This window comes from Syngnathus typhle, linkage group LG2, assembly GCF_033458585.1.
Source record: "Syngnathus typhle isolate RoL2023-S1 ecotype Sweden linkage group LG2, RoL_Styp_1.0, whole genome shotgun sequence".
In the NCBI taxonomy this organism is placed as follows: domain Eukaryota; kingdom Metazoa; phylum Chordata; class Actinopteri; order Syngnathiformes; family Syngnathidae; genus Syngnathus; species Syngnathus typhle.
Genome location: NC_083739.1, coordinates 23,411,917 through 23,424,096, shown reverse-complemented (window position 1 = coordinate 23,424,096; position 12,180 = coordinate 23,411,917). Strand labels below are relative to the sequence as shown.

The 12,180-nt window shown below is 41.1% G+C and overlaps 1 protein-coding gene across 4 annotated transcripts in view; it reads right to left on the bottom strand.

Annotated features, from left to right (window-relative positions):
• The window catches only part of mecp2 (methyl CpG binding protein 2), a 25,388-nt gene extending 13,208 nt beyond the window's left edge, over window positions 1-12,180 (bottom strand). For 3 of the 4 annotated variants that reach the window (XR_009717959.1, XR_009717961.1, XM_061298121.1), the window contains exons 1-5: window positions 12,028-12,180; window positions 6,779-6,920; window positions 6,499-6,695; window positions 6,236-6,429; window positions 6,011-6,147 (exon numbers count right to left, since the gene is read on the bottom strand). Coding sequence is in view for 2 of the 4 variants with exons in the window: in XM_061298121.1 (XP_061154105.1) it covers window positions 6,011-6,147; window positions 6,236-6,429; window positions 6,499-6,695; window positions 6,779-6,920; window positions 12,028-12,059 (702 nt within the window). In the remaining 2 variants the exon portion in view is untranslated. Of the gene's footprint in view, window positions 1-6,010; window positions 6,148-6,235; window positions 6,430-6,498; window positions 6,696-6,778; window positions 6,921-7,984; window positions 8,075-12,027 lie in introns of those variants that run through there. The other variant, XM_061298136.1, reaches the window with a different exon arrangement.

Here is a 12,180-nt window from a genome sequence, read left to right as displayed (position 1 = left end):
GAGTGGCCGAGCCATTGAAAACCAAAACTCCAGACGAACTATGGATGAACTTGTCAATATGCTAACAGCCACATAGGAACACAGGGAGTGGCCAAGCGAAGGATAGAGACAGTAAGAAAATGGCTAAATGACACACACACACGTCACAACGTCACCAGACACACTCTGAGAGTCGCCTACGGGTTTGGAAGTCGAATTTGGTTTGTAAGAAAAGTAAAAAAAATTCTGGTTCATCTCGAGATGTTCGTAAGTATAGACATTCGTAAGTCGAGGTTTTCGCTGTATTTGGTTAAGTGCTTTGCATAACTGAACAATATTCAACATTATCTTTTGTGGAAGAAACAAATATACAGTATGTATAGTAGTAAAGTGTATTTTCATATTCAAATAACTTTCTGCTGTTACTGTTCTGTAGAACGAATTACTAACTGGAATTAACAGTAAACGATTTTGTCAAAAGCTTACCTATTCCATATAAAAAGAGTACCAGCTGGTCTACGTGTTGTTTGGCAGCAAAAAATGCTTCCCCCCCTGTTCTGATTTTGGTGGGTCAAATACATTAGAAAATCCATCTACCCCTTGTAATGTTCTCACATATTAGTCATTGCTGTTTGGTGCATTGAATGAGTATTTCGGTAGATGTTTGAGATGTCCTACTGTGTGACTGGTCATTGAACGCACCTGGAGTAAACTGCAGAAAGCGAGTGTGTAGTTATTTTGCTTCTACGTGCAGCTATTCATGGTCCAATACAAGCACATTGTTGCCAAAACCTTGCTCATAAAATGGAAAATCAAAACACATAAATGTATGATCTTTGTGTTTATAAATGAAAACGAGCAGATAATGTTACTCTGAAGTCACTCAATGCGTGTGCGAAAAATACTTAAACTTGATTAAAAATAACATCAGAGATGAGAATGGCAAATGAGAAAAAACACTGAAAAGTAGCCAGGGGTCTGCGGGCGCCGAGAGATATGAATATAAATATATATATATATTAGGGATGCACCGAAAATTCGTCCACCGAAAGTTTTCGGCCGAAAATGACCCAAAAATGCATTTTCGGTTTTTGGCCGAAAGACCTAAATCACCGAAACAACACGGCCAAAACTTGTGATGACGTGAGCAAACAGCGCAGCCAGCACGTGGGAAAACGGGATAAGAGCCAGCATGTCTGCGGTGTGGACTGATTTCACTATCTCAGAGAAAGACCCACGGATAGCGATTTGCAAAACATGCAATGCTGAAATTTCAAGAGGGGGTGCAACTGCAAAAAGTTTCTCCACGTCGGGTTTAATTCATCACCTGAAATCCAAACATCCCGATCGCCATTCTGAATATGAGAAGAAGGCGACACAGAAAAGGAAACTGACACCGAGCACGCCATCTGTGGCAGACGTTTTTGAAAAGGCAAGAAAGTTCTCCAGTGATTCTGCCAAGGCAAAGGGCATAACACACAAAATTACGGAATTCATTGCCTTAGATGATTTAAAAGGCACTTGACTTATGCACTGTGTTTTTATAAGAGAACATATTTAATTTTACAGTCTTTCAGCAGGCCAGTCAGTTATAAGCCTGTAAATTATTATTTAATGTACACATGAGTGGGGTCAAGTTAAACATTTTATTTTATTTTATTTTTGAATTTAAATTTATATTGTGCATTGTTGTAATGTCAGTGCTAAATAAATATTTTCATACTTTTGTAACTGGTTTATTGCAATGCCTTGATTTTAGTGAGGTTAGTACACATGTCGCCATAAATGCTGTGGTTCTAATAACTGACGTAATCATTTCTTTCGGTGTTTCGGTTTTCGGCCTTGGTTTCCTCATTTTTGGTTTTTGGTTTCGGCCAAGAATTTTTATTTCGGTGCATCCCTAATATACCGTAAATTCCGTTTTGAACCCTGCGGCTTATAGTCAGGTGCGGCTTGTATAAGGATTTTTTCGTGATTTTTGTGATGACTTGATCACTTGAAGATTCAAGAGTTTTTTATTCGCCATGTTTGAGCGTGCCAAACAAGGAATTTGACTTCGGTAAAACACACTCTCTGTTCAACATTTAGGTGACTAACAACACTCAGGACATGTGAAGAATGGCAAAAAATAAAATAAAATTCACTTTTATACACTGCGGTATCTTGAAGAAAAAAACAACAAAAATACTATTTTGGAAGACTACTATGGCTGCTGCTTATTCTGGCTGTGTTGCTTGTGACTATTATGAGCTTTAGTAGAAATGTACGCTAGGTGACCTGCGTCAAAGGGCTCTAAACCCTTTCTCTTACTCTGCCATGTGACTCAGAGATTACACAAAGCAGTAGTGCTGTTTGGACCATCTGCATTGTATTAAAACCCAATCAATCAGCATTTAAATTAAATTCTTCTACATTTTGCTCACCAAAAACAAGTTGTAATGAACGTGAACTTTTAATGCATTTTATTCAGAAGGGTACTTTGAACCCCGAGGCTTAAATGGCGGCGTGGCGTATTTATGGATTTTTACGGCCTCCAGGGGGCGCTCTAGCAGGATTGCTTCTTCTTCTTCTTCTTATTATTATTATTTCTTCTTTGTCTGTCTCGCTGACAGACGAAGAAAAAATAATGCGCCGAAGAAGACGTGCTCGTTTGTGTTTTGAACATTTCGCGCATCATGCACACACCCTCATGGAAAACACGAAGAAATGCATTTGATGCAGCTTTTAAGTTAAAAGCAATCTATTTGGCTGTCAAAGAGGGAAATAGAGCTTAAATGGCCGCGCGGCGTATTTATGGATTTTTACGGCCTCCGGGGCGCTCTAGCAGGAAGCAAGAGCGAGACAAACGAAGAAGAGATAATGCGGCGAAGAAGACGTGCTAGTTTGTCAAGACGGTTGCGTCACCCTTTTCTTTATTTCGTGGTCCCGTCCGTCTACGGGAGCTATACGTGTCGCTCGCTAGTTTAATGTAATTTAGCGCTTCGTGCATGAATAAAATTAACATGAACAGACCCTCATCACACTCGAAGAAATGCATAAAAGCGACGACGAAGAGACTGAGAAAGTGTGAGGCTGTAGTGGGTTGACATAATTCACCCGGAACCTAAGTTCACGTTCACTAGTTCCGGTGGGACAGTTTACACGTGTGGGACTTTCCTGTTTAGTGGAGTGTGTGTTAGGATCTCAAAGCGAAAAGAGTCTGCCCGTTGTTGCACACCACAAGGCGAAGGATATCTAACGCTATTCCAATCGGACGCTGAGGAGGAACGCTTCGATGGTTTCAGTGCACTGGAGGAAGATGAAGACGATGAAGCTCTCTTTTTACTTTTACTGGTATGTTTTTTAACGAGCCCTGTTGGTGCTGTTACCGCCGCGTCTCAGTGACTTTTACCGGGTATGTTTTTTTTAATCCAGCCCTATTAGTCTTGTGTTACTTCCGTGTTGCTGCGGTATTACTGCCGCGGCACGGGCAGTGTTTGGAAAGAAATGTTAAGGTATGTTATTAAAACTTTAAAAAAGCTTTCTGTGTCCAGTCTTTCTTTGTTAATAACTCGCGTTGGAAAGAAATGTTAAGGTATGTTATTAAAACTTTAAAAAAGTTTTCTGTGTCCAGTCTTTCTTTGTTAACAACTCGCGTGCACACTTCCGTGTTGCTGCTGTACTACTGCTGTGTCACAGGCAATGTTTAGAAAGACATGTTAAAGTATGTTATTAAAACTTTAAAAAGGCTTTCTGTGAACGGTCTTTCTTTGTAAAAAACGCGTGTGCACGTGCGGTTTATAGTCCGGTGCGGATTATATAAGAAAAAAAACTAAAATATCCCCCAATTTTAGCTGGTGCGGTTTATAATCCGGTGCGGCTAATAGTCCGGATTTTACGGTATATGCATGTATATGTATATATATACACATATATATAATATATAATATATATATCAATAAATCTTCAATGATATATATAAAATCTTCAATGATATATATAGATCATTGAAGATTTATTCTTTATCGATATCATGACAATAGCGCAGTGCTTCTCAATTATTTTCTGTTACGCCCCCCCTTAGCAAGAAGAAAACTATTCGCGCCCCCCCCTCCCCACCGTGACTATCCTAACTTGTCTTGTAAGTCGTAAAATGTTGCACTGTCGCAAACGTCACAGAAGTAACAATGAGAGCGCCACTGCCCCCTGCTGGGAAGATGCGCAATTACACTTTATTCTAGTACGCGCCACCCCAGGTATAGCACGGCGCCCCCCAAGGGGGGCGCGCCCCACTATTTGAGAAGCACTGCAATAGCGTAACATTAGCTTGCATGTAACATCATGTTACTTTCTAAACCCACATGCTTGTAAAAGTAAAAAAATACCTTTGTGTTTTTTTTGTTTCAATGTGCTCCTTAATGTTCCTAGTGCCGCGACCTCCATAGCTGATCATATCGAGACAGAAAATACACAAAACCTTCCCCGGGACATCTACTTTATGGATATGTTCCATCAGGCACATGGTTACGGACTGTGTTCCGAATTGTACAATGACGCTGCCATGCCCATCTGAAGCAGTTCTTGATCCCGTTCGGCTTGTCTATCTCCCTGGCACAATCCTCATGCTGGCGAAAACTTTTGCTGAGTAGGCCCTAGATCTATCTAACTAAATAACTCGTATACAAGTGATGAAAACCCAATCGCAAATTCACATTGTGGCGGTGTAAAAACACTAGTTCTCCGCATAAGTTAAGTTAACAAGTGGAAATGATGTGACGAAAGCAGTGCCAAAATGCTGCCGAAAATCAGGCAGATGTTGGCGCATCACTGCTGCCAGTGAGTTAGATTTACAGAGGCAAGCCGATTTCCGTACTCACAGCTTAACAAATTTTGCCTTGAGATGTGCCAAAAGATGCCGTCGTGGCGGGCAGGCGAATGCTCGCGAGTCGCCGAGGCTAACGTTGCCCGGCCGCTTCCATATAAAAAAATAAAATCTCAACGGATTTACACGATTCACGCAAATGATACTTTCGACGGAAAAAAAACACGTAAATCCGCGGAAATTCTTATCCCTGTAACATTCAGACTTGAATAAAAACGAACGGGTATTAGGAATTTTGGGTCTAAAATTATCTCAATAATGATATCAATTAAATCGATCAATAACATAGAAATGATGTGTGGACAGCATCGATGAAGCTGGATCGTGGGGCAGACAAATCGATATTTTGATGACAAAGATGTATCGTTATTAGGGGTGTAACGATACATCGATACACATCGATTAATCGATATAATGCTCTATGATTTATTGGCATCGATGCTAAAGGTAAACATCGATTTATATCGCCGTGTTTGACCTCGGACATTAGACGCGACTTTATTTTGAAATCCAGTTCATTGTTGCTTGCTTCCTCTTTCCGGGAGCAGGGAGCAGTGCGCGGCGTTGTGTTGTGAGCAGAGCAGGCACGTGAAAGGGGAGTTGACAACTAGTACGTGGCTCCTGGGCTGGTGCTATGGCTAGTGTCCAAAAAGACAAAGAAATTTGCTCCCCTTTAGGCTTCAAGTCATTCGTTTGGAAGCACTTTGGATTCCAAAGAAAAGATGCCTCAACGGACAAGACACGTGCAGTTTGTAAATCCTGCCATGCGGTGATCAAATATTCAGGGACCACAAATCTCGCCGCACATTTAAAGAAAAAACACGACATCAAAGTTCAGTGTTAAAATAAGCACTTTGTATACTGCAATACTCTTGTAATTTCCTAAATAAAGAGTTTGCAGTACCTTGTTGATTTTGCGTATGAATTGTTATAAATCAGGATATTGTTCTATATTTTTTATTAAAAAAAAAAAAATTGATCGTAGAGCACTATATCGCGATATATCGTGAATGAATCGCAGCAGGCTTTAAGATATCGGCAAATATCGTATCGTAGTTCTTTGTATCGATATTATATCGTATCGTGACAAAACCCGCGATTTACACCCCTAATCGTTATACCCCTAATTAATACGCTACGCAGCATCCCTGAGAACGCCACACGTCGCACCTTTGAAGTGGTGGGTGTGGTCTCACTGCCGGACTCCGCCTTGTTGTATGGCATTTTGACCAACAGTTTTCCAGGACATTTCTCCACCACACGCTTCATGGCCACACCTTCCGTAGCCTGACGTATCTTCCCACTGCCTAAAGGTAAAGCACACACATTCCGCCACCAGCTTTGTGTTCGCTCCATATGTACTGTTAAACATTGTACACCGCCATTATTTTGCACCTTTGGGCCGTCCACGGCCTCTCCCAGATGGTTTGACCACTTTTGGTGTCTTCGGAGGTTTTTTCTCACGCCGAGAGGGGCTTCCACGTCCAGTCACAGTGAAGTCAAAATCGTTGGGATCAGTCGTGGTGTCACCGACCTTCTGGAAGTAAGCGATGAGCTCCACCTTGGACCGGAAGGCCTTTCCCTCCGAGCTTTGCCACAAAAGAAATGCTCATGTGTCCAATAACAGGATGAATCCGCCCCATGTTTACAGTGCTTACTTGATAAGGTAGACGTCAAACTTTCCTGCCGAGCGTCCAGACTTCCTCTGCTTAAGCTTGCGGGTCCAGCCTACAGGCAGTGAGGGGTCGCTGTATAGCGGTCCGCGATCTCGGATGATAGAGCGCCGTTGCCTGGGAGAACCCGCAGACTCGCTACCAGATGCCGCTTGCGAGGGCCCCGCCACCGGGTCTGATGGCTACCATTGAGACACAGACATTCAACACACTTCACAAGCATGCTTCATAATCAAAATACACTGTTAGTTCCGCCTTCACCCACCGAGGTCTTTGACTCCCCCCCTGACAGGGGCAACGGCTCATGAGAGACTGCCACCTGTTCAACATGGCGCCGTTCCTTGCGCACCTTCTTAGTCTTACTGTGTGGTCGTACTCTCTCCTCCTGGCCCTCTGGTTCCTCCTTTCTGTGTAACAGACAACATCCATGATCACATCGCAAATAAATTGTATGCCACTGAATCACTGACAAGAACTGTTTGAATAATAGTTCAGTTCAAAACACTGTCATGCATATGAGACATCAGCGTAGCTCAGGAGATCTCATTTCAACCATCTTTTTGTTTTTGTGATGACACCTGTACCAAAAGGAGCAGCCGAAAAATGGCCGTTAAAGAGTAGATGAATCTACTCAAGAAATTATACCAAATGTAAAGCCTTAAAACTACTGTCACCAGGCTCCCCCTGAGTAACACTATTATAAGCTTGCTGGGCAACACATGACCAACTATTATAAAGCTTCACTGGTTTCTCATGTGACAGAAAATAGACGTTTGGTTGATGTAAAGCACAACTAATAGTTCTTGCTCCTGCATCATGACCATATGGAGAGAACTGTCCCTTGAATTCATAAGCATGAAGTTTTGAAGTCGACCTAAACACCTGAGTGTCTTACAGCCTGCGCTGATGAATGACAAGAGGTGCAGCAATGACATCACGTACAGCTGCTGACTGCCGTGCAACTTAACACAAGAGCAGCCATGCATGCTTTCGCTCTCTAAAGAGGTCAGAGCCTGCATGTTACAGGAAGTCATCCTCAACACACAGATACTTGTGTGCAGCTTTTAAATATATAATAAAAAAAATAGTTCCACTTCCTTCTTTTATTGTGTCTTAGCTTTTTTTTTTTTTTACACAAAATAAAAAGCAAATTCTTCTGTCTATCATTCAATATTGGCATCAGGGTGGACTCATGTATACTGGAACATCTGAGTTCAAAGTTGATATGTGTTCCAAACAATTTTCCAAACACTAGAAATACTTGTTCCTAGGCAAATTAGCTTAAAAACAGTAATCAGCTTTAGTTGCTCACCCCCACCCCAAAAAAACACAACCACAAGAAACATTTTCCTAACAGCATAGATTTTTTAGATATTTAGATTTTTTATTTCATCTTGAACTATAGAAGCTTGCGCAATATGGATTTCACCATGCATTGTAATTTATAGCTGACATTTTCGAAAAAAATTACCTCGTACACAGACTCTCAAACAGCTTCATACTCCAGGCTGTTAGGATCCTGAACTCGCTCCCCCGTTCTGCGTAGCGTCCTGTACTTTTACTGTCTGAACTGTCTGAATGCACACTGGCTCTTATTATTTATTATTTGTTATTACTCTTATTTATTGTTTGTGCCTTTTTGTTTATGATGTTTTTTACTTTTGCGCTATGCTTGCTGGCTCCGTTATTTATTGTGTTATCTGTTTATTTATTATTTATTCATCACTCTTACTATTGATTGTTTGAATTTTTGCCTTCTTGTTTTTATATTGTGTCGCGTACATGTATGTCTATCGTGTTATGTGTCTCGTCACCGTGGGATAGAGAAAAACGTAATTTCGGTCTCTTTGTGTGTTGTGACATGTGGAGAGATTGACAATAAAGCTGACTTTGACTTTGACTTAATCAGGGATGCACCGAAAATTCGGCCACCAAAAATTTTCGGCCAAAAATGACCCAAAAGTGCATTTTCGGGTTTTGGCAGAAAGACCTAAATCACCGAAACAACACGGCCGAAACTTGTGATGACGTGAGCAAACAGCGCAGCCAGCACGCGGGAAAACGGGATAAGAGCCAGCATGTCTGCGGTGTGGACTGATTTCACTATCTCAGAGAAAGACCCACGGATAGCGATTTGCAAAACATGCAATGCTGAAAATAAATGCTATATAAATAAAATATAAATATATAAATAAATATAAATAATATAATATACCGTTTTTTTCCGTGTATAGTGCGCAAAATTTAACAAATTTATTGTCCTAAAATCTGGGGTGCGCATTATGCATGGGTACAAGAGAATTTTTCTTTTTTTTTTTTTTTTTAAAGAAAGTCATGGTACAACAAAACCAACAACAGGACTGACCGACAAAGTCGTGGAACAAAAAGACAGGGTGACATTACCAAAGACAGGAACAGAAACCAAACAGACATCATGACAGTAACACATGCAATGATCCGACGGTGAGCGAGGGGCAGACAGGACTTTAATACAAAACACGTTACATCGATTGAGGTGGCACAGGAAGAGAGGGGCGACGCGAGCAGAAACTATGGCAACCTAGACACATAGCAAAACTGGGGACGAGACATGACAAATCTCCCTCGAAATAAAACTTGAAATCACCTTTCTTCTTGTTTGTTGTCAATCGCGCATCGCATTCAGCCATCCTGCCCAACACACTTAGTAAAATTCATAATTGACGACACATCGTTTGATGCGATGGTGCAATCCTTGATGGTGTGTTATTGTCAAATATTGTTTGTTTTTTAATCTCCATCGCGGACCGGACGTCATACGAAGGCCGCCATTACAGATGCGCAGAACGGATGCGCAAGACACGTCAGCTATATAAAGAGCGAGAGTTCAGTTCTCCACCTATTAGTTTCAATTCACAGTTTAATTTGCAGTTTCAATCAGCAAATAACAAAATGCGTATTACAGGTAATATTTTATTTCACAACACTTTGCCTTGTTCCTTTCGTCTCTGCTGTTCACTTCAAACACGCTCCATACGACCGCAATGCTCTCGTATCAGACGCTTGCTCGATCACCTGCTCGTTTGCTGTCTGTCACAATGTACCCTACACAAATCCGAAACATTTGTTGCGGCTCTGAGTCACGACGAGGGGCAAGTTTTGGTTTCCAAGGGTGTTTTTATTCCTCTTCAACGTCTCTCCCATACAGAGCCACCTTTTTCACGTCCGCACGCCTTTTTCACATGCGCGCATGGAGCGCGATGGTGCGTTTACGGGCAGTCGGAGAAATCAACGGCAACAAAAAAAATTACATCCAGCCTAGTTAAGACCATACCAAAGACTATAAAAATGGGACCCATTCCCTCCCTGCGTGTGTGACAATCATTGGGACTTAAAAAAAAAAAGAAAAAAATTCATAAAAATTGGGTGCGTATTATACATGGGTACAGGCTTTTTTCCAGCATCAGCATGCCATTTTTAGGGTGCGTATTATACATGGGGGCGCACTATACACGGAAAAAACGGTAATATAAGATAATAATATTAATATTATAAAGATAATATAATATAATATAATATAATATAATATAATATAATATATACGATAGATAAATCCATAAATGCTGTGGTTCTAATAACTGACAATCATTTCTTTCGGTGTTTCGGTTTTCGGCCTTGGTTTCCTCATTTTTGGTTTTCGATTTCGGACAAGAACTTTTATTTCGGTGCATCCCTAGAATTAATATATATTAATGATTCTTATTTAATTACACTTAATTCATAACTATTAGTAAATATATTATTATATTACCTGCCTTTGTTAGAGTATTATTATGATTATTATTACTTTGAAAATGTGCTATAGAAGAAATGAAGGCAAATTTGGAATCAGCTCAAGATACAAATCAACTAGAAATGGGAACTTGCATCTCTGATTAGAAAAAAATATTTAAAGATGGCTGCTTTACTTGTTGAATTAATTGGGCTGGTGATGCTGTTGTTGATCATTTGCTCAGTACGTGCGTAAAAATTGTGTGTGGCTATTCTTGCTTTCATGTGTATTAACAGTGCAGACATTCAACTCCAAATGGCTAACAATAACATTTTATTCTGCTTCAGCTAATCATTATGAAGTTGTGCTGTAAGTAGTGCTGTTTATTTTAACGCTGTTACTACCAACAATGCATAACTGTCAAGAACTGTGAACGGAAAACGATGAAAAAAAAAGAGTAAATATTGTAGTTCTTCATATGGAAACTAATTGTCATAACCTACAGCAGTGCCATCTGTCAAATGCACAAACAACCTACTTCCTGCTTCTCCACTAATGACCATCAGCCACTTTTTCACCCACACATTGGGGCTTTCATGGAACTCTAGAACATACAACTTTCAAGCTACCACTGCAGAGTACACATCAATCCAATCTCTTACAGTACTCTTAATTTTATTTGTATTGCTGTTTAGTTTAATGTCAATTTTAAACAATGTCCATCTGCAGATCTGATCTTACTCTGCCATCCCCCGAAAACACACCAGCGTAACGCATTTGTCCTGCCAACACTGAGCTCTACTCATGTAATTTCCTGAATATAATGTTTTGTCTTCTCACCTTCTTCATATTTTAACAGCACAAGGCTGTTCCTCCTTTTGGATTAAGTGTTAAGCAATTGAGCAAAACGGCACAACACTATTCCTTTGACGCTTGCTGAACTGAAGTCTAAACTGCGCTCACATCACGTGGTGGCAGTGTGAACTCTGAAGTTGTGTGTGAGGTTGAATTCTGAATTGCATGGATTACATCAGAGGTGTTCAACTAAAGTATTTTGGTGTGACCCCTTTGATTGGCCCTAGCACCCAGGCTGGCATGAGGTGAGGATGATAATAATGATAATGAAGCTGAAGCAGCAGCAACAATAAACTGGTGAAAAGTGAGCAACGCATGAGGTCACTTCACTAACTTTTAGCAGCGGTCACTAAAGTGACTTTTAGCAGCTTGACGTGTGCACCATAAACTGTGATCAATATTCTGAGAAGTTTCGTGACAACATGAAGAGCATGTGATGCTTGGCTCAGCACACTTGGATGAAGGATGCTGACTGGAGGTGTGTGACGCCAAGTACAACAGTTTCATGAATGAGTGTGTTAATACACACTACCATGAAAACACTCAGTACTGACTAGCTAGCAGCCTGCTGAACACCTGCGTGCTAATACCACCGACTGCTCGAGGCAAGAAGGCGGCAGGCGGGCATGGCATCGCCGTCCCGCGGCCCAACCTCCAGGCGTGCAGAATGGGTAAAGTGGCGCGGGAAGCGGGGTGAGCAAACGGGCAAGCCCTAATGGCAGCTGAAGTAGACACGAAGCTGGAAGTTGGTGACGTATTCCAGTTAAGCTCGCTCCGCCGAGAAAGGCCGGTGTAAAATGAACGCACTTCGAAGTGAAATAAAAAAGACGACAAAAAGATGGCGGAGGCGGCCAAGACAGCGACTCTTTAACAGATGATGAAATGTTTTTTAAAAGGAGCTTACGTACATTGTCTCCTCCTCGCTCTCCACGGCAGCCATTTTTATTTAAATAAATAATTATATATAAAAAAAAAAAGCCTCAGAACATCTCTGCTGCACCCCGCCCCCTCCAACTCTTTTTTCCAACCATCGTCACTTAGGCAACATCGCGAGATGTTCA